Source organism: Pollachius pollachius, assembly GCF_949987615.1.
Source record: "Pollachius pollachius genome assembly, chromosome: 8".
NCBI lineage: Eukaryota > Metazoa > Chordata > Actinopteri > Gadiformes > Gadidae > Pollachius > Pollachius pollachius.
In genome coordinates, this window is record NC_136941.1 from 11,433,100 (window position 1) to 11,458,477 (window position 25,378).

General features: G+C 43.8%; 6 protein-coding genes across 6 annotated transcripts in view; 3 read left to right on the forward strand and 3 right to left on the reverse strand.

Moving 5' to 3' along the window:
* Window positions 1-1,517, reverse strand: part of acap3a (ArfGAP with coiled-coil, ankyrin repeat and PH domains 3a) — a 50,148-nt gene extending 48,631 nt beyond the window's left edge. The window contains exon 1 of the mRNA XM_079740919.1: window positions 1,353-1,517. Coding sequence (XP_079597045.1) covers window positions 1,353-1,399 — 47 coding nt within the window. The 5' untranslated portion in view covers window positions 1,400-1,517. The remainder of the gene's footprint in view (window positions 1-1,352) is intronic.
* Window positions 1,518-5,465: 3,948 nt separating this feature from the next.
* On the forward strand, window positions 5,466-6,764 carry LOC307079258 (lysophosphatidic acid receptor 6; the record flags this gene model as incomplete). The annotated part of the gene is made up of 2 exons (XM_079741470.1): window positions 5,466-5,562; window positions 5,739-6,764. The coding sequence occupies exon 2, from the start codon at window positions 5,805-5,807 to the stop codon at window positions 6,762-6,764; it is 960 nt and encodes a 319-aa protein (XP_079597596.1). The 5' UTR covers window positions 5,466-5,562; window positions 5,739-5,804.
* A 122-nt stretch (window positions 6,765-6,886) lies between these two features.
* ints11 (integrator complex subunit 11) lies at window positions 6,887-12,736 on the reverse strand. Its single transcript, XM_079741469.1, has 17 exons — window positions 12,596-12,736; window positions 12,328-12,425; window positions 12,159-12,232; window positions 11,847-12,075; window positions 11,637-11,735; window positions 11,504-11,538; window positions 11,271-11,409; window positions 11,100-11,164; window positions 10,705-10,894; window positions 10,166-10,249; window positions 9,977-10,066; window positions 9,604-9,766; window positions 9,190-9,300; window positions 8,995-9,056; window positions 8,448-8,590; window positions 7,730-7,862; window positions 6,887-7,024 (listed from the first exon to the last, which is right to left on the reverse strand). Exons 1-17 carry the CDS (start codon window positions 12,621-12,623, stop codon window positions 6,959-6,961), a joined length of 1,809 nt encoding a protein of 602 aa, XP_079597595.1. The 5' UTR covers window positions 12,624-12,736; the 3' UTR covers window positions 6,887-6,958.
* Window positions 12,737-12,810: 74 nt separating this feature from the next.
* On the forward strand, window positions 12,811-14,434 carry cptp (ceramide-1-phosphate transfer protein). Its single transcript, XM_079740971.1, has 3 exons — window positions 12,811-12,852; window positions 12,995-13,147; window positions 13,437-14,434. Exons 2-3 carry the CDS (start codon window positions 13,014-13,016, stop codon window positions 13,957-13,959), a joined length of 657 nt encoding a protein of 218 aa, XP_079597097.1. The 5' UTR covers window positions 12,811-12,852; window positions 12,995-13,013; the 3' UTR covers window positions 13,960-14,434.
* Window positions 14,435-15,009: 575 nt separating this feature from the next.
* ubxn10 (UBX domain protein 10) lies at window positions 15,010-15,804 on the forward strand (the record flags this gene model as incomplete). Its single annotated transcript, XM_079742199.1, has 1 exon — window positions 15,010-15,804. The coding sequence occupies one exon, from the start codon at window positions 15,010-15,012 to the stop codon at window positions 15,802-15,804; it is 795 nt and encodes a 264-aa protein (XP_079598325.1).
* Window positions 15,805-16,857: 1,053 nt separating this feature from the next.
* Window positions 16,858-20,943, reverse strand: ddx19a (DEAD-box helicase 19a; the record flags this gene model as incomplete). Its single annotated transcript, XM_079740875.1, has 12 exons — window positions 16,858-16,919; window positions 17,346-17,537; window positions 17,629-17,791; window positions 18,072-18,309; window positions 18,545-18,722; window positions 18,979-19,093; window positions 19,191-19,293; window positions 19,503-19,595; window positions 20,174-20,309; window positions 20,464-20,511; window positions 20,622-20,688; window positions 20,881-20,943. 12 exons carry the CDS (start codon window positions 20,941-20,943, stop codon window positions 16,858-16,860), a joined length of 1,458 nt encoding a protein of 485 aa, XP_079597001.1.
* Window positions 20,944-25,378: the final 4,435 nt, after the last annotated feature.

The window sequence follows — 25,378 nt, forward strand, 5'->3', positions numbered from 1 at the left end:
GGAGTGGAGAAAGTCCCGAATGAGATCTTTCCGTAAGGCCGTAAGCTTTCATAAATGACTTTGGTGGTGATGGTGGTGAGGGGGCCAATATGTCTGTCTAGCATGCTGCATCTGTCTAGAGAGAAGGTTTGTCGTTAATACCCCTCTCTCCGCATCCTGGGAGGTGCCTTTCTCCAACCCAGATGGCCGTCATTAAGGTGCTACTGCCAAGTCTGGAAGTCTTAAATTTGGAGTTGAGATTCTATCTCTGAGAGACACACATGCACGCTCACTGAGTAAAACACACACACACACACACACACATTTCTCACCCTCTCTCTCTCACTAACACACACTGTCTCACCCTCTCTCTCACACACTGTCTCACCCTCTTTATCACCCTCTTTCCCACCATCTCTCTCTCATTCCCACCATCTCTCTTTCATTCTCTCTCTCTCTCTCGCACACACATAACATGTGTAAAGGCATCTAAACTAGGCAGGCTCAACAGATAGGCAGGCAAGCGCTGGGACTCCCCACAGAGCCGAAACGGCTCGGGGTCTACAGTCTATGTGGGCAACAGGCGTGGTGTTTTGGGTGTCGAGGAATTCCTGCGTTATTTATCTAACCTTTGGTGGGCTGCAGTCAGCGCGTTTGGTCGTAGTGGAACCCCTTAATCCCAATAGTAAGTGACTTTGTTTGAACATACTTCTTAGGGTTTCACTTTCATCAGTTCCTAAAGCAGTTCATAAACAAAAGGATATCCTTTCATGCTTTGGACGTCCTGTCACGAGTCATTAATGACGTATTTTCCCGTTATGGAAATGTATGTCAGAGAGAGTTGGCTGTGTCGTTGACCACACTGACACCACTACAACACATTTTTTAGGCTCTATAACCATACAATTATTCTAATACTAGGAAAATAGTCATCCCTGCTCCATGCGTGTGTGCTGTGTGCCCATTCTGGGGCACATCCCGGTCTGAGCGCACGTGACGGCGAATGGAGCTCATCCCGCACACATCCCTGGACGCTGGGCGTTACGTGTGGACAGATTGTGGAGGGGAGAAAGCGTTTTTCAATAGGTTTGGAGGTCTGGTGTACCGTTTTAATCAACAACGGTACTAGCAGGCATGTGTGTTATTACATCTAGTAGTCACATTTTCAAAGATAAACAGGACCGACCCTACATGACGGCTCGCTCGTGGTAGTTGGAACTTGAACAGGCTACTAAATCAGTGTGGATATTGCTCTGTCGCAACATTTCTCAAATGTGTTGCTTTTATTATCGTCATGGATAACGGTATTAATGTTAAAAAGCAGATATATTCAAAGTTAACGTTGTAATTGTTCAACTCGACATTGTTCTTACCTAAAGCGGGGTGAGTCCTTAATGCAGTCTTCAAAATCCACCGTCATCTTCGGCGATATGATAAAGGGCACCTTTAAAAGAAGAATTTCATTTCCTTCGCAGAATGGAAAATGTCCGGTTTTAAGTATCCGAATGGACGATCCTCGATGCTCCGCTCCCGAAACGTTCACCCGTTCAGCTGAACTCCGTCTTTAGCTCGAGAGCGCCGGACGGGAGCGCTGGACCGCTGCATGGAAATGAGCAAGGCGGTGACGTCACACGCTGGCTCACTTGAATGAAATCAATGAAAAAAAAAAAAGATACATCTGAGAGCAATCGGTGTGGTGCCAGTCAACGAATCCCATCTGATGGAAAGGGTACTGGTCTATGCTGATCTGATTCACTCATTATATCTCAACGATGCTAGGATGATGACATGTTTAGAGATCAGCTCAATGAACCCATCTCTTAGTAATTTATTTTCTTGCAAATGTAAACTTTTGTAAAAATATTTTGCACAAACACACTTGAGACGAGCCAGACCCATCCATTTGAATGATTTCATGGCACTGTATTAGTCATTGCGTATGTTTCAACTGGAGGCTGTTCATTTCCGCTCTATTGCCCTAAAATAGAGGACATGATTAATTCAGTGGAAGCGGGAAAGCAGGATTAGAGGGGATGCTCAGGATTTCTCTCCCGGCTTTATAGAGCACCTTTGTTCTGTCCTCTCCCTTGCTTTGACAGGGCGTGGCCCTTCCTTCACTAACCCCTTGATAACTTCATCCACTGATATGCAGGATTTATACAGTATGAATATTACTGGACGATAATCTCCTTCCTGCCAGGGAAAACAGGTGTGGTTAGGTCTAGCCACAGAGACATAGGTCACAAACAGGTTATCTCTGTCCACTCTCTCTCTCTCTCTCTCTCTCTCTCAATTTTTTTCCTCTCACCATGTATCCCTCTCTCTCTCTCTTGCTCTCTCTCTCTCTCTCTCTTCCTCTCACCATTTCTCCCTCTCTCTCCCTCTCTCTCTCACCATTTCTCCATCTCTCTCTCTCTCTCTTATTCACTCTTTTGATTTTCATCCTCTCAGATCAAAGCTTCTACTGCTTCTATAAGAACATGTAGTGTCAGCAGTCTGCTGATCCAAAAAAATCAAGGGAATTAAGGACTTGGGAGGAGACCAGGATATGGAATCTACCCCCTGGCTCAATTCAGTCAGAGGTTGCATGTGTTCCGTTCATGCAAGATGGAGAAATTCTCTCTCAGGTTTGAGGGGTTATCTCCTCTGCCTTGACTGCTGTCATCTAGGAGTTTGAAGATCCAGCCCTATTTCAATCCTTATGGATGATGGCTTGATGGACGGATTGGAACGGTTGGACCTATAGTATAATAGATCCTAATAAATCTTGGATATCTGCAAACATTTCTGACACATTTGTGTGTTCCCGACGTTGTTTCGTTTCCACATAGCCTCGCTGCTGACATGAACCACTGTGTGGGTGGCAAGGATCTCATGACAGCAGGACACATCTGAGCCCACACCAAGGGAGGAGAGGTTTCGCGAGCGGGGACTGGGGAGGTGTGAGGTGCCACGCCAGTCATGGATTGTTGATGTCCTAACTCCCCTGCTGCTTTTGTTTCCAGTACAGTAACCGAGTGGCGTCTTGCGGGAGCAGACAAGCAGGCGGCTCCATCGTGGGGCCTGTGAGGAGGATGGTTGCCTGAATGGCTGTCCACTCGAATTTGGACTTTGGTGAAAAGGCCTCCCCCTGGCAGCCATGAGCAGTGAATGCAGCTGGAAACACATGGGGTGGGGGGATGTGTGGGTTTCTAGGAGGGTGACCTACTTTAGCTCACTCTCTCTTCAGCGCTCTCTACCCCCCCCCCACCCCCCCCCACCCCGCTGCCTGTTTGAGTCTGCTTGAGAGTGCTGCAGGCAACCACACTCCTGAGAGCGAGGCGTAGCTGCTGCCTCCGTCTCCGTCGACTGCGGCAGGTGCAGCGCCTTGTTGAGAAGTGGTTACCGTGAAAGCAAGGCTCCACTCTGTCTTCTGCATGATGCACATGCATGCATCAATGGGCTTGGATCTCCATGCATTTTATTGTTTCTTTGTAATCTTGCATTTAGAACATGATGGTGATCATATTGCTGGTGGAGAAGAAGTCAGAGAGTGGGAGAGACAGAGAATAGAGTGAGAAAGATCCAAGAACATGATCTTGAATAAACGCAATGGATGCAGTATGTGGAGGCTTTAGTTTGATCTTAATAAACTGGGTTAGTGGATCAAACTCATTCAATGTAAATTGAATGAGTTTGAATGAGCTTCAATTGACATGTTTAATTAATAATCAACATGTAAATAAGGATTACCATGACTTACCACCAATGAACCGCGGGTGCTCGTTTCATTAACCCTGACCATGTACATGCTGAGCATCGTGCTCCATCCCACTTGACCTTTGCCTCCTCTGCATTTGAAAGCGCATGGGACCCAGAAGCACCATGCAGTCATGCAAACATCAGGTGATGACTTATTCAGCTCTTGGTCCTTCTCCAGCTCTTATGATGACTACTGACCCCTGGGGCCGTCAGCACCACTCCCATTATATCATAACCGTAGCACAGCGGTCACAGTTGACCAACTTATAGCATCACATGGCTCCATATTCGTGTAAGGTTCTGTTGCCCTTGAGAGTTATGAAGCCCATTCAAAATAACATGGTTTTCTTGGTAATTCTGTGGTCGCCATCTGAAAGACTGGCCACTGCCCTTATTAATGGAATTGTAACTTTTAAATGATTGCATAGATATATATATATATATATGCACCACACTATTCGAAATGCGCTGGTATGCTAACACGGCAAAAGTCTTCTTGGAGACGGTGAAGCTAACAGTCATTTGAAATTGTTGGCCATTGTTTTTTTGGCCTAGAGTCTGCCGTGTGCGAATGGGGTTGTGCTTCACCCTAATCACTTGAAGAGCAACATGCTCAGAGGGGAGTAACTCATCAGAAGGCTACCACTGCATTGAATGCTGTTCATGTTGGGCAGAAAAAAAACGCCTTTCATAAAAGCCAACAGGGGAACGTAAAGGATCAAAGAACTGGACCAAAGCAAAACAATGGAAGGCATTTTGGAATTTACTTCCGAGACAGTAAACAAATAAATCAGAACCAGGCTAGACATTTAAAGTCCCATTTGACTTGCTTGTTTAGTGCTTATTTAAACATATATAACAGATACTCCATTCTCTCTCCAGAGCTTATAGAGATAATTGTATTCCCTTGATGAATCAATGTTCTGTAGCCTTTTGTTATCTTCTCAAAAAATGGATTGAAAAGTAGTTTGGATTTCGAATTACTATAATAATTATATATATATATATATATATATATATATATATATATATATATATATATATATATATATATATATATATATATAATAACAATTTATTACTACATACAAATTAAGGCAATCATAGGCTTTTTGTCCCAATTGCAGGCATGATCAACAAATGAAGGAACCCACTTCATCTGGACACTGTTTAAATAGGCTATAATCTTTTAACACAATCAGGTTGTTTTGGTCATTAATAGAGTTTGCGTTTTTAAATGGATGGACGTGGCTTTAGGGCAACCTTCTCTTTCTATAAAATATTTCTTATTAAGGGCCCACACGCAAACCCACACTTTCAAATTGTATACTGGATTTGTTAATGCAATGGAAAGCTCCGACACCTTCAATAATAGCAGAAAATATCGATTGATAAGATGCACAGTGGCTGACCAATGAAATACCAATTATGCTCACGACGCAATCATACTTTATACTATATTAGTTCATGGCGCCATCTAGTGAGGAAACAGGCATTGTTCACATTTGTACCAAAAATGTTTTTATGGAAAACAATAATCCGATGGTTCAATAACTAACTATTGCCTATGGATGAAGAGGCAATTAAGATTCTAAATATTTCTTAATTAGTGTTATAAACTGGGATTAACTTACAACAAATGTACACTCTGATATGACTTGGTGTGTGTCACTTTCAGTTCTTAACCTCTATTTCCTGCCTCAAAAACTTCCTCTACGCCCCTATATGTAGACACCTGCTGAACATTGCAATCCGGACTAAAACACTAGTTTACATACATAGAGACCTAGGGATCATTACGATACTGAACTGGACTGGGAGTCAGAGTTCCTCAGAGATTGGGTAGGTACACCCTACTGCTGGATTGATGATAACAAGCTTGTATTGGACTTTAATCAAAATGTATATACATTTTTTTCATTTCATCTATAAACTATGTTTACGGTTGTTCAACATTGCATATAAAATACCAGCCATATATGTTGAAATCATAATTTCCCTTATCGTATCATTAACAGCAAAGAACTTCATCTAAAACCCAACCACAACAAAACAAACAGGCAACCAACCAACCGAGCGACAACATGACCTCCTCCAACTGCACCGAGCCATCGTCTGCTTACCAGTACCACCTCTTCCCCGTGGTCTACAGCTTGGCATTGGTTCTAGGGCTGCCCAGCAACCTGGTGGCCCTATTCCTCTACATCTTCAAGGTCATCCCGCGCACCTCCTCCAGCGTCTTCATCATCAACCTGGCCCTGGCCGACACCGCCATCCTCCTCACGCTGCCCTTCCGCATCCACTACCACCTGAACAACAACCGCTGGATCTTCGGGGACGTGGCGTGCCGGGTGACCGGCACCCTGTGGTACGCCAACGTCTACATCAGCATCTGCTTCATGACCTGCATCTGCGTGGACCGCTACGTGGCCGTGGTGCACCCCCACCGCTACCTGAGGTTCAAGAACCCCCGCTACGCCATGGCGGTCAGCGTGCTCCACTGGGCAGTCGTCGGCGTGGCCATGCTCACCTTCATTCTCATGGGGCCGCTGGAGAGCGACCAGGTCAGCTGCTTCGAGAACTTTGCCAAGGAGGAGTGGAGCGGCCGCCTGGTGCACTACAGTGCGCTCAGCCTGGTGTTCTGCTCCCTGCTGCCCTCCGTCATCATCCTGGTGTGCTACCCGCTGGCCATGCGGCGCATCTCCCTCATCCAGGGCAGGACGTCCCACAAGGCCCGCAGGATCATCCTCACGGTGTTGGCCATCACGCTGCTCTGCTTCCTGCCCTACCACGTGGTGCACCTGCTGCACCTGCTGCGCAGGATGGGGGTCATCCGCGGCTGCGCCACCGGCGCCGCCATCCACTACGCCCGGCGAGTGACCCTGGCCCTGGTCAGCCTCAACACGTGCCTGGACCCCTTCCTCTACCACGTCACCAGCAAACACTGCAGCTGGAACCCCCTCAAGGGCCTGTGGTCGTGGTGTAGGGCACGCAGGTTCATTGGCGTCTACACTCTTCCATGCAGCAGCCCTCCGGTGAGTTGAGACGGGTGACAGTAACGTGTGAAAAAACGAGCCAAAAAAGCCACAAAATAGTGCTGTTTTTTCCCCAAAAAACATTTATTCAAATGGTGGTCTGTACAATAGAAAAAAAATGGATCAATACAGTTGGACAGAAAATGTGTGTATCTGATGTTAATACATGAAATGTATTATAAAAAGACGGTTGGTGTGCTGTCTTAGCACAGTACTGAAGGAAGACCCTTCTTAAGCAGGGTGGAAAGGAAGCTTCCAAGGTCTTCATCCTGTTAAGAAGTCACAGAATTGTCTGAAATTAGTTCAGTGAGAATTTTTAGTTCAAGTAGAGTGTACTTTTTACAAAATTTAAAAATCTCAATTGTGTCGCAGTGAAGGACATTTTTGGTAAATGAGAGCTTTAAATGGATGGTGTCGTTAATACATTGTGTTGCTATGGAACATAATAAAGAAGTAGCACTTGTATAGTTTTATTCTCTGTCATAAATTGGTTGCTATGTAAAGAGCATCAGTACTCCCACATCACGTTTTCTTGATGTGCGGAGGATGGAACATCTTCCTTGTTCTGCAGCAACGAGGCCCACGCTTTAAAAAATCCACCGCCTCACACAAAAGACTGCAGTTTTTGTTCACTCGATTTACTTTATCTTTCTTGACAGTCGCCCATGTTAGAAAAATAGGTTCCAAGTCCCAATGACGCAATATACATAAACACATAAACAACCCTGAACCTTTATGCAAATCTAAAAATGCTTGAGTGCTAAAATCTGTAATTTGGAAATATTAAAAAGGTGGCTCATGACTCACTGCATGCAGACAGCGTGTACTAAAGCAAACAATGAGGGTGGAACTTTCCTTTGAAGCACAACTTCCTCTACCTCGCACAGCTCCAAAAGGTGACTACAACAGAACACGATATCCTGTTTACATTAGTTACTGCTGTCACCTTACTAGCCACTCAGCTCTCTGCTCACCTGGTAGCTCCAGGACAGAAGCAGAACCTTGGTGTTTGGGTCTTCGGTGGAGGAAGACACTTTCACCACGATGGACTCCACCATGACAGACATGCTGTCAGGGAGGTGTTGGGTTGTGTAACCTTTAAGTACACTGGAGGCAAGAGAAAAAGACATGTGGGTGTACAGTAGATGGATACATCACCACAGTACCGCACGCATACCACAGGAAACGTCATGCAACTAAGAATAATGATGTTGCTCACCCCCCCCCCCTACTGGGGGTGGGTTTAAGCAACATCAATACACAAGCCATTTGATTACACCAACAATAGTTCTGAAACAAAATTCTGATAGACGCACACTAGATGTGAGACACCCACACTTCTTCTGAAACCAAGTTCTGAAGACCCACACTAGATCGGAGACACCCACACTAGTTCTGAAACAAAGTTCTGAAGACCCACACTAGCTCTGAAACAAAGTTCTGAAGACCCACACTAGCTCTGAAACAAAGTTCTGATAGACCCACACCATTTCTGTAACGTCGGCTGTGCGAGCCAACAATGAAGAAGATGAAGAAATGCAGAATACAATGAAGAAGATACAAAAGTAGAATAAAAAAGCGTGAAGAAGGAACAGTGAGGAGCATGCTTGTTTTAAACGGAGGCGTGATTCCCTGGAGAACTAAACGCTGTAGCCTGGCCCGTTGTTCAGCCTGCGGCTCTGGCCCTCTTACCTCTTCAGGTGCATGTAGATGCGATGCAGGGTGTCTGCGTCACTGTGCGGGTCCTGGAGCTGCACCCGGCACGTGAAGCGCAGGTGGTGTTCGCTGAGGCCCAGCTCCTTCATGGCCTGCTCCGGGGACACCAGCCTCAGACTCTGCGAGGGGAGGAGAGGCAGGCCATGGGTTGTCGATCAGCACCTTGTTTACATTGTTAATATTATAAGGATGAAAGCTGCTTAAGGAGAGAGAGTGTGCGCGAGAGCCCATCCCTCTACTCCCTCCCTCCGAGTTTATTTGCCATTTAAAAATATGTGAAACTGATGGCAGGCAAGATGGATTTAATCAGGGAAGAGAAGTCTTGATTGGTCCGAAATGAGCCAGGCGTAGATGTTAAAACTGAGATCCTCAGATAATCTTACCGACAGCACCTCTAATGTGACAATTTTAACAGTGATTGATATCGGCCATCGTTAAAAGAAGCAATTAAGTATATTGGTGGATAAAAACGGAATGGTAACAACAATGAATGGTTCTCTCCATATTGGGATGGAACACCTACATTCTCCTTCATGATCAGGGTTCCATGCATGGTGCGAGGTTTCTTTGGATCAGGTAAGGTACCTGGGGGATATGGAGAATACATTTCAACACAAGTCCTCCATAGCAATGGGCATGCTAAGAACAAAAGTCTACCACAGAAGTTTGACAGAACTTGAATGTAACAACTCCAAATATACATGTTAACCAAACCTACCTCCGAGGGACATTTCTCTTTTTAATAGGTTTAGAGAAATATCGACCGGGACATTGGGATTTGTAGTCACAGTCGTGGTCTCTCCATTAGCTGGCATGTAGCAGTCTATGCCTGTCAAATAAAGAAGGTATAGACACTAAAAATGCAGCAGAAAACAATCAGTTTTGATCTAAAAAAAGGAAAGTACATCAATAGATATTAGCCTATATATAAACATATTTTTAGGTATAAATCCATGAACAGAAATTGTCAAGGTTAACATTCTTCTAAGTAATAAGTCAGAAAGGTATGCTGAAGATTAATAGTCAATACAATACTGATACGAACAGGACGCAGAATTCTAAATCGGGTGTTTTCCTGCTGGTAATCAATGAAGGCCAGGGTGACGGAGCCGCTGACGCTGTTCCCACTTACTGAACTCCTGTTCGATCTTGCCTTTGAGGAACTCCATCTTGACGGCCTCCCCGTGCACCAGCAGCATGTTGCGGGGCTCCGCCATGCGGATCAGCTGCATGATGCCCTTGGCGTCCGCGTGGGCGCTGAACGACATGTACTCTACCTGCAGCTTCACTTCCAGCTGCAATGCACACGCACACACAGCACGTCATAACACCGTGAATAACATACTCAGCCATTGCTGAGGAGTCCCCAAAGGTACTGTGAACATAGTGAATTACCCACCGGTGTGCATCATCCAGCAGAATGTCTTTGACATGTGTTTGAATTGAGGGTTTGATAAATGGGTAACGTGACTTTAGAGGGATTTCAAATAAAACTTTTTCTCTACCGTTGATCTCCCTTCTAGCTCCAGTTTACGTTGTCCGTTCAGGATCTTGTGCCCGATCGTCCCTTGCACACAATACCCCGGCATGATCACCTGTAGCAAAACAAGCATCATAAGTTGCTCATACAGCTTTTGAAGTAATCTGCTCTCCTGTTGCGTGTATGTGCGTGGGGCAACAAAACCGGGACTCACCATGTTCTTCTCGTTGCCAGCCCACTTCTTGAAGATCTGTAACGACTGGCCAGCGTGCAGCATACCCGGTGTGGCAAACACCACCTAGAGCAGGTTCAAATAAACATGTTTATAAGTGTCAAAGATAACTCATAACAAGGTCAACAAAAGCATGTTAAAGGTGCTTTAGGTACGATTTAAGAGCAATCATTTTAGGGTAATTTCTTAGAAATACCATAGCCATCAACATGCTACTATTGAATTATTGAGGATATCGGTTCTGTTCGATTTTGACCGCTTTTCAATGTCTGATCAATTAGGGACCTTTACCGTGATTGGTGATTTATCGCTCCCCCACAGGAGCGTAAATGCAACACCTCTCAATGGTGGAAGTACGTAGAGAGGGAGGGGGTGTTTTTTCTGGCTTCTATCTATTCAAAAGGTTGCTCTCTTCTGCCCTCTGTCTATAAATCTCTCACACCATACCTGCAGCATCTTTGAATGACATGTTTTATTCCATTTGTGTATTTATTATGAAATATTCATCCAAAGTAACTTACCATAGGTCCGGGGTTATCTGCGTAGGAGCGGTCAAAAGGTTTGATGTGCTTGAATTCAAACATGTTCCTCTGTACAAAGGTCTTGCGGATCTTCTGGTTGGTCCATGTGATGAAGAGCTTGTAGTAATTGTTGGCCTTCTCCGTCAGCCCCGTGGAGAAGTAGATGGGGGCTTTGAGGTTCATTCTCTCCCTGCAGTATGAGGGCCAATGGAGGTGGTATTATTGTCATCATCATAAGCCTTATGTATCATTATGACAGCGTAATATACCACGATACATACAACCCATGCTTTGGCACTAGCTCTAAAATTACTATGTTCTTTCTTATCTCACATTTTTAATGATGCATTATGTACATGTACACATGATTAACTGAGTAGAATGAAGGATATTACCAAAAGGTCTCCAATAGGATGCACAATTCTTGTGCTCTCCCAAGTGCAAAAACTGGAATAAGAACCTAGAAACATGAAATTACATAGGAAATTATAAATGTAACAGTTCTCTAATCAACTATATCATTACAAAGAGCTCATTGTCACCAAATACCTAAGGGGGCTTCCTACCTTGCCTCCTCGTTCCACCGTCTCATGAACCTTCTTCAGAAAGTCCCTCTCCCTGCACCTCTTGGAGTCTCGGATGGTGGTGGCGTAGGTGGACTCTGAGATGAGGAGGTCCGGACGGCACTTATCAATCCACGCAGCCCTAGGTTGATATTGTACAGCACATAACGTTCAGACAGAGTGTACAGCATGTGGGTCATAATAGACTCAACTGGTGCTTCGTCAACAAAACTTACCCTAAATGCCTGTCTGGTGTCATGTTGTAATCTCCCTAGAGATGCACCACAAAAAAAAGACATTGCTTGGTTATAATTCTAAACAAGAGTAAGAAAATCAACATATTCCTGATTTCTTCTGCTTCTTACGCACAGTGTACACGACAGACTCGGATCCCACTTTGATCTGCACCATAGCAGCTCCCAGAACGTGACCCGCATAGTAGGCCTTTATCTCCAGCTCCTCGTCCACCTGCAAATCAACAGATAGCACTTCACTGTCCATCCCAAGAGTTGAGTGTGTGCAGCACGCCATGGGGTGGCTGGGATTTGGGGAAGAAACAAAATCATATCATCAACGCACCTGGACTGTCTGGTGGAGATTCAGAGGTACAACTTTCTTCATGCAGTCCTTGATCATCTGGGAAGTGAAGAAGTTGGTCTCTCCCTTTTTGTCCACAGTGATCTTACGGAAGTCTTCTAGCAAAATGGGGCAGATAGCTTTGGTGGGGTGCGTCATGTAGATGGGTCCGTCGTAGCCCACCATCTCACTCATGTAGGGGAGAGCGCCGCAGTGGTCCAGGTGGAAATGACTAGGAAGGAACGGATGTGAAGGCAGTGAAGCTCCATTGTAGAAAAAACTTGTAAAGGTGCACACAAGCTTCTCAGCACATACCTGATAATCACACAGTCCAAGAATTCTGTTAGCCGCCCATTCTGCGTGATATAAGAGAAGTCCGGGAATCGCCTCTAGATTGAAAAGGCAAAGTCGATTTGTTTAGTAATTATATTTGCCAAAATATGTCTTCCTTATCTTTTAAAAACCGATGTCCTCTTCAACTTACATCATCATTGAAGCCCATGTGCATCCCACAGTCCAGCATGATGTTCTTGCCACCAATAGAGACAAGGATACAGCTGCGGCCAACATCCTGGCCGGCTCCTTATGGTAACAAAGCGAGTAGAGACATGTTTAGTCGATCATAATTGATCACTATTGCATAACGCAAGAAGGGGAGCAGCGTTCCAATTGCAAACAATGATCCTATCGAACTAACAACATGTGGATGTGATGTTGACGGATATGTGCAGCTGCTAGCTCACATTACTTACCGAGTGGTGTGACCTTTATTTCAGGCATCTCATCTAAAGACTCTTGAGTTATAAAATAGATTAGAACGTTCCCTTCTTAGATAATCCAATCTTTGTTTACAGAGAATAACATCAAACTTCAGTACATTTTGTCACTTCCGTGTAGCTATCAAAATCTCTTCTGATTGGTGGAATAGACAAACGCGTCGCTGCGTCAGAAGTGTGCGCACTAGTAACCGGGATCAAACACCGGAACGGTTCTGTCACCTGCCGGAGATGTGAGCTCTTCCTCTGGTTCTGAACATTTTATGAGTTATAACCGTCTAATATCTTTATGACATATTTAGGGTAGGGGACGTATCATTGTCGTTGTTTAAATCGTATGGTTCATTCATATGTTGACTATTATTCCATCTGCAGCACTTCCGTGAAGACGACCATGGCTGGTTCTGCTGTTATAGAAGAGCAGAAGTTCTCTCTGCAGGAGGTTCTGGACACTTTCAAATTGTGTCTCTCGGAAAACCAAGACGTCTACGTTGAACACTACGTTGCTGGTTGGCGTGGCCTCGTCAAGTAAGTATTTCAGGGGCATAATACCGAGGACACGTAGACCTACCTTATGAATTATGGATCAGATAAAGGTAATTTGACCATGGTTATAGTGATATAGACTATCCCCTTTTATGTGTACCTCATAGCTGCAATAACTGAATGACTATTGATCAGAATTCTCAGAACAGAGGTCAGTATATGCATCCTTCTCATTGCTACTGTCAAGATGAACCATTTATGGGCCATTAGAAAGGCTACTACAAATCCATCGCAAGAGCTAAACTCATCCCCCCATTTGTTTCCTTAACAGGTTCATGAACAGCTTAGGAAATGTGTTCACCTTCATCTCCAAGGACGCCGTCAACAAAATCCAGATCCTCGTCAACTTCCTGAACGGGGAGAACGGCGCCAACTACGTCACCATCCAGTCCATGGTGAAGTACGAGCTGGACAACCAGCTGGTGGACCTGGACAAGAAGGGCAGCCACCCGGAGTCAGGCAGCCGCACCTTGCTCCGTCTCCACCGAGCGCTGAGGTGGCTGGAGCTCTTCCTCGAGCGGCTGCGCACCAGCACGGAGGACAGCAAGACGTCGGTCATGTGCGACGACGCCTACAACGAGTCCCTCTCCCAGCACCACCCCTGGGTGATCCGCAAGGCGGCGGGCATGGCCTTCTGCGTCCTCCCCGGGCGCCCCACCTTTTTCGAGGTGATGAACGTGGGTGGCGCGGAGAAGGTGGTGGACATGCTGGGCGACGCCGTCCCTATGATCTCCGAGGTGTACCAGATCACGGAGGATCTGTACGCGCAGAATAATTTACTGGAGTTACCTTAATAATGGGCCATGGGTGTGAAAGGAGAGGCGACAGGCAGGGTTCATGTTTCAAGGTTCTTGTCAACTTTAGTGGGACAGATTGTACTGCAGACCTGCCCTTGATCAATTTTAACAACTCAAATGCTATTGCATTTGATGTATTATTAAACATACTCTGGTGATACTAATACTACTCTTATACAATGATGATACAATGATTGTGACCTACACTAGATGTAATACTGTTTTGATTATTATCACACTTGTTTGGGGTCTTTATATGTGAAGGTTTATTTTACATTTAGGGCATTTAGCAGACGCTTTTATCCAAAGCGACTTACAATAAGTGCATTTGTTACAATAAGTACATTTGTCATAAGAAGTGAAACAATAACGAAGACAGTTGTAATATTTTATAGTTTCACTAAATCTTTACCTCAATTGTGTTTGTAACAATCGTTTTTTTAAAAGCTGTTAAATTTTTATTAAAAGTATTACGAACCGAATGGTATTATCAGATCAGGAAGCTTTCCATTAGTGAGCAGATACACAAACCGACCAGCAGGGGGAGCCTTCTATTCACAAGTGGTCGTCAAGGTTACCAGACCGTTTGGTAACAACTGGTGCTGAACGGAACTAGCTCAGCAGTAGCTCAGCTACTTTACTGCGAATAACTTAAAACCGGGCTGAAAACAACCTTCAAACATAAACCAAGGTATTCAATTTCGAGTTCAGTTATGTGTTCATACCAAAAAACGATTTACTTGTAGACCTAAAAAAATTCAATTATCTACGTCTATATTGTAAACAATAAGATACGAGGGCCTGACGTCACCTTCCACCTTCGAGGAGGCTCATATCTGGTCTATTTTGATCTCTTCAACTCAACCCATAGGTTATTAGTAGTAGGACTGATAGTTATATGTGCTTACATGGTTCACTGATAGTCATGCATGAATAACACTTTAAACTTGTTATCCTTCTCACCCAGACCTAACCCAAGAAACAACTGTGGGGACTCATTTGTTTATTTTTTTGTTTTAATATTAAAACAACCAAATCGGCACTTTAATGAATTCAACACGGCCAAAATCCTCAAAAGGAAGAAGCAGGCCGCCAGCGGACCATACTGTGCGTGATGCCAGAGAGCACGTCCAGAGTGACCACCACCTGGCCGTGGGGCACCGGTCCGACGACTGCATCAGGTCCAGGTCTGACTCTGTGACCGGGATCACCACGCCGCAAGGCCAGCACTACACGGCAACACCGCTGCAATCCGTCCCTGCTCGGCTGACACTCTCCCTGAACAAATACAAGGTGCTTCCATCCATAAAAAAACCGTCAGATGTTAGCCACGCCCTTGTCCCAGAAATGAAGACATCCAAGATTAAACTATGTGATCATGTCATCGCTCAGCAGCGACGGCATAGTCATGGAGAACCAGGTGGTTATACCGAGAAGACCCCGGCGAAGACCCAGACTGCGACCCGGAGCAACCCTGAAATGGGCCGGGTCGCCCCTGCCCCTAACAAGCCTCCTGACCCAGACATCATGGAGTCCAGAGACGAGACTCCTGCCGTTGTTGCTACAGACCAGTTGCTTCTAGCTATCAGAGCACCGTGTGGCAGGAGATTTCAGCAACACTTTTCCTATGCTGACACCCTGCAGACACTCATCACTTGTGCAGAAGCCAGAAATGAAACGAGCTACTCCGAAGCCTTCATTGAAACTATGGATGTGCCACGAAGGAGCTTCAGGAGATTGGACATGACTCTGTCAGAGTGCTGCATCTTCAACAGATCAGTGCTGTGCATCTCTCAGGAGAGACACTCCGATATCGCCACAAGTGTAGTTGATAATGGGTAATTATGTCACATTCTAAATTAATGAGCCATGTATGGAAACATTAACGTGCGATCCAAAATTTGAAGGGGAATTGAGAAATGATTTTTGCTCACGCACGCTTAAGTCCCAAGGCAATACCCTAGTACACTATCCAAAGAGCTGGCAATGTGCCAGACATGTCACTATCTGATCAAACTGATTAAAACTATTATACTCCCCATTGCCGCTTGTGAATACATTTAGTCCATCTTCAAGACTTTTGGATGGCATTGAGCACATATCTGCACTAACCTGAATTAAATACAAATTCTTAAAACGTATCTAATCTTATTGCAATCTGCATATTCTTAATGAATCCATAATTGATTAACAAATAGTGGTTTACATTATTCGCCTGGAACCAAACCCTTTAGTGCCAATATTTGGGATGTTAGTAGCAGCCCAATCAATAATACAGAACTTGGTGCAGAAAATTAACCTGTAATGGGTGTTTGTAGTTCAAAATATATTTTTTACTGTATTTTCCCAAAAGCACAAATGATATTGCCGTGTTTTGTTCAATAAACCATGTACATTGCCTGACGTGTCAGTGTGTCAATCCAAATAAAAAGAACAAGCACATTTTTAACAATAAATTTACTTTATGGGTTAGCACATTCCAAGTTTTTTTTAGCGAAGATATTATATCAAACCAAAAACAAGCGGATATAATCTCAAGTTTAACAGAAAAACACAAAAAGTCCAAATTAACACTTCAAATCTCAGACTTGCATTTACAATATAAAACAGTAACACTTATTAATTCAAATTATTTTAAATCCAAGCATCATGCAAATTGATCAAACAATGAAGCACAGCAAACAGCAACCTCCACTTTAGTGGGTCAAATAAAATTAAAAAAACACCCTGAATGAAATCTAAAGTGCAAACCATTGGCATCAGAATACTGCTATTAATAAATATTCTGGATCAACAAATGCCCCCTTTTTAATAACTAACTGATGAAAAGGAATTGCGCAGAAATGGGATTTCCAACTCCCATCCCTTCAAAACCGGTACTTGTAGCGCTGAACTTCAGTTCATCATCTTTTCAAGCTCATCCAGGTCATCAGTGTCCAATTTCACTATTTTGCGGTCTGGAAGAAGTGATAACATAACATTTCCTTTTTAAATGGGTACCATCTAAGTGCATTAAACCTGCACTGCGGAACTTTGAACTGCAGCTACACATTGAGCATTAGTTGATTTATGATGCATAACAAACCATTACAGCCATCACAAGCCGTTTTGAAAATGTGCAGCTTCTGACATCACAGGTGGGCATGTCAACCTAGATGTAAGCTGGATAGAGCAGTCTACCAGCCTACCCAGTAGACTGTAGCAAACGTTGCTCATCTATCCGTCATATCTAGGTGGACACGCCCACCTGTGATGTCTGAAGCTGCACATTCTCAAAACGGCTTGTAATGGCTAATCAAACTCACACCGGGTGGTATAGTATGTCCCCTTTAAACAAATCCTAAACAAACTATTGAGATTTCATTTCAACTTGCTGAACATACCAAAGTGGAGTTCAATCTGGTGGATGAGATCCATTGTTTCTTGGCTGTCAACCATATTGAAGGCAAAACCTTTTTTGCCAAAGCGCCCAGTGCGGCCAATCCGGTGGAGGTACGTCTCGTTGTCTGCGTTTCCATCTCTGCCAACAGGCAGATCGAAGTTGACCACGATGGACACTTGCTCCACATCAATACCTGGGGAGCCGGCACATTTCAGAGCATTTCTTTGACATTTTAACCAGTTCTTACCTTAGAAGGGCTGCCGTCCGGGCTAGACATAGCCTACCTCTTGAGCAGACATTGGTGGTCACGAGCACCTTTTCCTTTCCCTCCCTGAAACGCTCGATGACGGCGGCCCTCTGCTCCACCATCATCTCGCCACTAAGCAAGGCCACCTGGTGGCCCTCGCTGGACAGCTGTCCGCTGAGCCAGGATGCCATCCTGCGAGTCTGAGAAGGCATTGTTGTCATTTTGCACACATTAAATGGATATGGGTCTATGCACTCTGGTTAGGCACTGGAAAGGGGATGCTAGGAGGTTAGAGCTTGTTATTGCAATTTCATGAACATCCTAAATTCAAGGCTAGGAAATCTCTATGCTATGCTCCCTTCCCCCACTCAATGTAGACTTGTCCCAGAACATGGGCTCAAGTAGTTTCATGATGGTGTAGGTAAACCCAGAATTTGGTAGCGATTATTGTTTAGGCATAATGCATCATGAGTGACTCACTTGGCAGAAGATCATGGCCTGTGCAATGGTAAGACTCCCGTAAATATTGCAAAGAGCGGAGAATTTGTCCTCCTTCTCCTTGCAGACCACATAGAATTGCTTGATGGTGTCCAGAGTCTCCTCCTCGCGCTTCAGCTTAATGATGTTGGGGTCGGGGATAATCCTCTCCGCAAATCTCCACACAGAGTCCTCGAAGGTGGCTGACAACAGCAGCATCTGACAGTCCTTTGGCAACAATCTGCACCAGAGCATTTGAGGAAAACATACAGATCTAACACATGCCATATAGTTTAAACCCATATAATCAAACCTCCTCACTGAATTGGTGGGAAAAATACGATGAAACACAAAAAAAAAAGGATTCTGAATTCTGAACAATTCTGAATAGAGTTGGCTGCCATGTCAAAGATTCATCATGCACAGGTTTCACGTTCCATGTGAAGAAATGCTTGTGCTGCTATATTGGGGCTTGCCTCTGAATCCGGATGCTCTGGTCCTGGTGTCCCTGGGTGGCGATCATGACGTCTGCCTCGTCCAGCACAAACACGCGGATCTTCTTTGGGTCAAAGATCTTCAGCTTGAGGCCCCAGTCGAGGACAGTGCCCGGCGTTCCGATCACGATGTGATCCTGGATGGTGGTGCCGCGCAACACTAGGGAACCATAGCAACTAGTAGCAAACAGCCACTTCGTAATGCGTTTGTCTGCATGACTCAAGTTTCATGAGAATGTAAGTAGCCTGCCATTTTCTCCTTTACATGTTCTTAGTGTCATTTTTAAATGGATTGATGCTTCAGAAAGTTCATTCTGGAATATTTTTAATCCCCAAAAAGAATAAATAATAATCTGTGGACGGAAGTGTAATGTAGTTATAAATTTTACGCATCATTAGAGCCAAGACATTCTTACCTCTATTTCCCCGAACGGCATAGGCCAGTTTGACTTCGGGATAAAACTTCCCCATCTGCTCAATGACATGGCCGATCTGCACAGCAAGCTCGTATGTGGGTGCGATGCAGAGGCACTGAGACCCAAAAGAGATGGAATAGAGCCAATAAATAGATGGTTCACTTGAGACCCCATGAGCCTTACTGTAGTCCGAAACAACACATTAAGCTTACCTGGGTCCATTTGTTAGCTGGGTTTACATGGCTGAGCATCGCAAGAGAAAATGCAGCTGTTTTTCCTGTGCCAGACTGAGACTGGGCAATCAGATTCTGAGGTCTGAAGACACACGTCACCACATTAATGCATGCATTTCTAGCTTAGGGATAAGTTGTTCAATCACGATCACTAATCATACAACTTTGTCATCTTAGCCTTTTAAATTCATCATGTGTAATACAAATACTAATCCATGCAAAACAATCTGATAGATGTTCCAACAGTAAATTAATATCAGCACAGTGTACTACTAAGTGTTGGGCACTTACGGCTCGGCCAGCATCATGGGCAGAGCGTTTTCTTGGATCCTCGATGGTCTATTGAAGCCCATGGTGTAGACTCCCTGAAGTAACTGAGGTTTCCTGTTTAATATGCATGTCAAGATAAAACAAACATTATGTAGAAAAAAGAAGACCCCATAAGGCAAATCATTTCAAAAACAAAATAAATTGCACAACAACATACGCAGAAGCACATTTACCAACAGACGTCTAATTATACCTACATAATAGTTTGTTTACTTTGTTGGAGGCCACTAGTGCATACTGCACTGTGAATATTTCTTATAATGCTCAATGTTAAAATTAAACCTTGCCAGTGGCCAGACAACCCAATCTACCATCGAGCCACTGTCCCCCTCTGACCTAGTGACAATGGTGGACAGATAAGTTATGAAGTTCAAGCATTTGCATCTCCCTCAGGGAAGAATATGTTTTCCATTATTTATTTATTATAAGTACAAATTTTGTAAGGGCTATCAATCGTTAATGCTTCAAGTGCAATGATAAGGATTTTGATACAGGCTCAGTGTACATCTCAATAATCCTGAGTCACATGCTGAGGTATCTACCGTTTAAATTGCATTTTAATGCCAATATTGGGTGCTTGGTATGCAAATTGAATAACACCTTCAAACAAGGCTAATATTTCACCCACTTACAGTCTCAGTTCTTCAAATGTCTTCACAGAGAATAGAGGAGAGTTTGGGTCTCGCTGGAGAACCTCAACCTGATTCTGGTTTTTCACAAGATTATGGCGAATCAATTTATTCAACAGTGACTGTTCAGCTGGATCCACTGTAAAAGGAGAAAAAAGTAAAATAAAGTAACATAGCAAGTCAATCAAAAGACGGCCTAACTTTGAGAATCCATTAGCTTTCAACATTAATGAATGAATCCAATAGAGTCATATCATCATGTTGTTGACGTGTTTAGATATTGTGAAAAATACCCTGATCTTTTTTGCCTTCCTTTCCCATCGAATATGGCAAGACGTTACCTAGCCAAACACACACACGCACACACGCGCACATACAAACACACACACACACAATATACATGTTAACATGGCTTCACAACATTTTAAAATTATACGAGATAAATATTTACCATTTATATCATCCTTCAGCAGGGAGCACGGGACATCGGAACAAGCCCTGCTTTTAAAAGTGCCAACCTGTTAGCAAAACACAAACTTTAGAGGTCATGTGAACAATGCAGACCTCTGCAGCAAGTCAACCACGAGGGAATCAGTCTACAAACACCACTGATGAGCGGCTAGCCGGGCGGTGGCTAGGTTAATAAGTTAGCACGACATATTGAAAACCGATGGCCCATCCACCGCGGTGGATTAAACCTTAGAAGTCACCTGTGCGGGCTTGGTCTGCACTCCGGGAACACCGCAGCCCTTCGCCACTGAATGTGAAGCCATTCTCCGACGTTATTGGGGTGATAAAACCGTGTTATTTAAGGGGGGGAAAACAGTGAAGTTGGATCAGAAGTTTTTCTGTGAGCGACAGCGTTCTGCTGACTGAAGGCGTCGCGTCCATCAAACATCAGCCAACCAGCAGCCGTCAGCCTTCTCTCTCTATCACGGCTGCGGAGCCACGCTGGACCCCGCCCCCTGCAAGGTCAGGAACCATAGAGATCTGCCTGCTGCGGACATGACCGCAGGAGCCAATCTCTTGCCGAGTTGAAGGGGACCTCATAGTGTTGGACAATCAGGGTGAGTTACACCGCTATGGAGGCCTGCTGTGCTTCAGATAAAACAATTATTTTCAGAGCACTTGGGGGTAATCATTAACTCATTAAAATAATTTTCACTCGAACATTTCCCACAGATAGCAAATTCCCTCCCTGGGGAGACAAGCAGACATTATGGTTTATTATGTCATTGCAAGGTTAATCCATCATCGGTGAGTGGGTGTAAAAGCTACAAAAGGGCACAGGGAAAAGAAAAGAGAGCTCAGACTGCAGGTTGCCAGTCTGGGAGGGACCAGAACCATCAGGTCGGCAGACCTAATTTGTCTGTCACTCACACCGCAGTAAATGCTAGGCCGGCCACGGGGCTGCTGATTGGTCACTTTGTGGGACAATGATTTCCGAGCAACAGTGAATGTGACAAATCATAATTTGCTGTGGTATATTTCTGAAGGACAACTCTATTTGTCACTCAGGTAGGAGTTAAACGAACACCATAGGTGGAAGTGCCTGTTTTTCGGATCAAATTGCCCCACGTTACCTTTCACCAAGAAGGGCCGGCTGCTACGTAACGCTACTTCTGTAGGGTCTAAAGCTCATTCGCTCTTGACTCATTATGTTTATATCGGTTTATTCAGTTTTATAAATAGCTAAATAAATTGCTTATGGCTGGTTTAATTGATAGATCATTACATTAATGGTATATTGCCATTAGTAAAACAAGTTTTGACACCCCGATCGATAGATCTACGATCACTTCTTATTGTCATCTTTTCATTTACCTTTTATCTGCACCAAAACAACGGGTGCAATGGGATGGACTGGCATGTCAGGTGGTAGATGTCAGAAAAGTAGTAATGGTGTTCGGTAAAATCTGGTAATCTCCTCAGATAGCTCTGCGTGTAATTAGCGCAGTCGTGTTAGGTGCTGGTGGCCAATCTCGTGACGTGATGCTATTAGTAACCTAGCAACCGCAGAAATATCTAACCATATTCTCAATCAATTCCTCGGGGGTAAGATAATTCAATGAGTGAACTAGATTGCCAGAAAAGAGTACCCCTAAATACTATAATGTTGACTTGTTATTATTATTATTATTATTATTATTATTATTATTATTATTATTATTATTATTATTATTATTAATAATAATAATAATAATAATAATAATAATAATATTTATAACAATATTAATAATGATAACAAAAATAATAATAACAATAAAAATAATGAGAACCATAATTATATGTATTATTATTAGGCGACCATAAATTGTATCAATATTACTTTTATTATCATGAATCAAATCATCCTTATGGTTATTGTTGTTGTTGTTGTTGTTGTTGTTGTTGTTGTTGTTGTTGTTGTCGTTATTATTGTTATGAATGAGTCCCCGACTGAATAATTATGGAGGACTGTAGTGGGTGCAGGTGGTAGATGCTGTGGTTGACGGCAATTGTGTAAGAGACAGACAGACAGACAGACAGACAGATAGAGAGACAGAGAACCTGGGGCTTTACTGAGTTTTATTAGCAGATTGATAATTCAATCGTAAAGGGAAGCAGACTTTCGGCAAACCAATCCTCCTACACACAAGTCTACACGTCCTTATTTCTGCACCACTCAACGACTTCAAAGACCGATATTGATTGTCATGGTGACCTTAATGGAAAACGATGGATAAGGCTAAACAATCTCAGAGCACAGATAAGCAAACACCCACGTCAAATTGGAAATATCCATAGCTTTCCAAATCTACTACTGACAGAACAATAGAGACACAAGAAAAATGATAGGGAGCGAGAAACATACAAACACACACACACACACACACACACACACACACACACACACGGTTAATACATGTAAGGTAGTCACGTGGATATATGGCCAATCAGCCACCACACCTATGCCTTTTCACCTGCATTTCATTGACCATCATGATAAAGAAGTGTGATTACCATAACCCCATCATTGTTTTCAGGGGAATGGGTGGGGGATGGTGACGGTATGAACGAAGTGGGGAGGGAAAGGGGGGAAAAGGAATGGTTATTTGTAGCGCACTGGTTTCTCTCGCTCCCTCTCTTCCTCTCCCTCTCTCTCTCGCTCCCTCTTTCTCTCTTCCCCGTTCTTTCTCTTTCCGTCTCTCTGTCTCTCGACCATCCACAGGGAGGTGGCTAAACCATAGTTTCTACCAAACCACATGTTGCTGCGCCGATTAAGCTGCTGAAACCGTAGCTGCCTGGTCTCTTTTGTGTCCTAATCTCCAATTAATGCCGGGGCCACTGCATCAATAGTTTCTGCCACCTGTGGCAGTCATCCTATTCCCTCTACGCCACAGGGGAAAGCAGCACTAAACATTAACAAATCGGGAAGAGAAAGAAAGGCACTGGAAAACAAGTGAAAGGACGTTTAACAGATAGAGAGGACTTCTGGAAGATTATAAACAACAACAACTTGGCGACATACCCAGGTGAAATTAATGCAAGGTAAGAGAGTGAAAGATGGATGAATGATGTGCATGCTGTCTATCACACTCTGCAATATTCATCCCTGTCATCAATCTTGTAACTGTTGTGTTTGTCTGTGTGTTGCCTTATCTCTATTGTTTGAGCAGCGAACAGGTGGTTGTACTGCATCTTCCCCCCTGGTTAGGTAGGACTCGGTTCATGGTAATAGGGGATTCAGTTTTAGCCGTAATGGTTTTGTGGCTGTTTAGAACCCCCTAGCCCCCCCTCACCCCCCTGATGATTCATGTGGCTGATCCCAGATGAAGAGTCGCGCAGAGAGTCTGTCACTTTTAAGACCCCTTAGCACAAGCTGAGTAAGGCAGAACAACAGATGCAGCGGTGGAAAAATAAATACCAGCTAGCCTGGCATTATTTTATTAGTTTGAAATAAGCTCATCTATGCATGATACAGTAGTTACTTATTATTTTGATTTATTATCTTTTTTATATATGATATATATTTCATATACACAGTGAATATATATGTTTATATATAGAAAATCGTTTTTTTTATTATGGTTGATGTTGACACGGATATTTTGAATAGATTGAACAGATCTGGTGCTCCGTTGGGAGAAGGGGTTGGTGAGGAAGAAGAGTAGGAGGAAGAGGCAAGAAGCCCATACTAGCCTCCTCTGCCTGTGGTCCACTGGACACATGATGGCACTGTGGCCACAGACAGCAGAGTGATGCTCTCTCCCAAGCATGTGTCTCCATTACCTTTTCCTGTCCATAAATAACCACCTGCAACACTGGCAACACTAGCTTAATGAGTTATAAAAGACCTTTCCTCGTTCCCAATAAATTATGAATCTGAGGCCATCGATTGAGCGCAGTGATTCATCAGATCCTTCAGCCCTTTCGAGGTTGAAGGTCTCTCGGGAGACATTAAGGCCAATGACACATATCGGTAGTTAATTTGTATTTCTTATCGATGCTTCAGATCGTGTAGGCAGCAGCAGGATCTATTTAGGGTGGCTGGGCTTCAATCAGCCCCAGCATCACTGGTCACCGGCAACACACCGGAGGATCACTGGTCAGTCTGCAGGCAGGAGAGCCGAGCCCGTCTCTATGGAAATTGCTTTCGTCATAACGCTTCCTATAAAAACCAGGCAGCTCGGGGCTCTGGTGTGTCTGCAGACGGGGGAGAGAGAGCGCCTTGACAGCAAACAAACACCCCTGGCTTTCCTTTATTTACCAAATTACATTTACATAAAGCAGTACCCAGAAGCCATTACCTGCATATTATTTTTAGCTTGTTATCTGCGATGATGTTAATCTGAAACCCATTATTTCTCAATGCCCATGAATGATTTTCTCTTCACAGCCAGCCCTTCTATTACAAAAAGCATGATTTACTATAAAAGACTATAATTCCTTTATTGTTTTTAATATCTATGACCCACATACCTTGTGTATACCGTATGTATATATATATATATATATTTATATTTCCTTTATATGTTTTTTCACTTTTATTTTCCTTTAAGCATGGCTGTGTTGGGCAATTGTATTCATAAAACCAACAGGTAGGCTGCAGTTGGGACCACTGGCCCACACAGGCTTGCACTAAGCTGTGTGATCTGAATTCCGACGTGCCAGTCTGCCAACGGTTGGTTTAACTTTGGCCTTTTAACTCATCTAATAACTAGCACC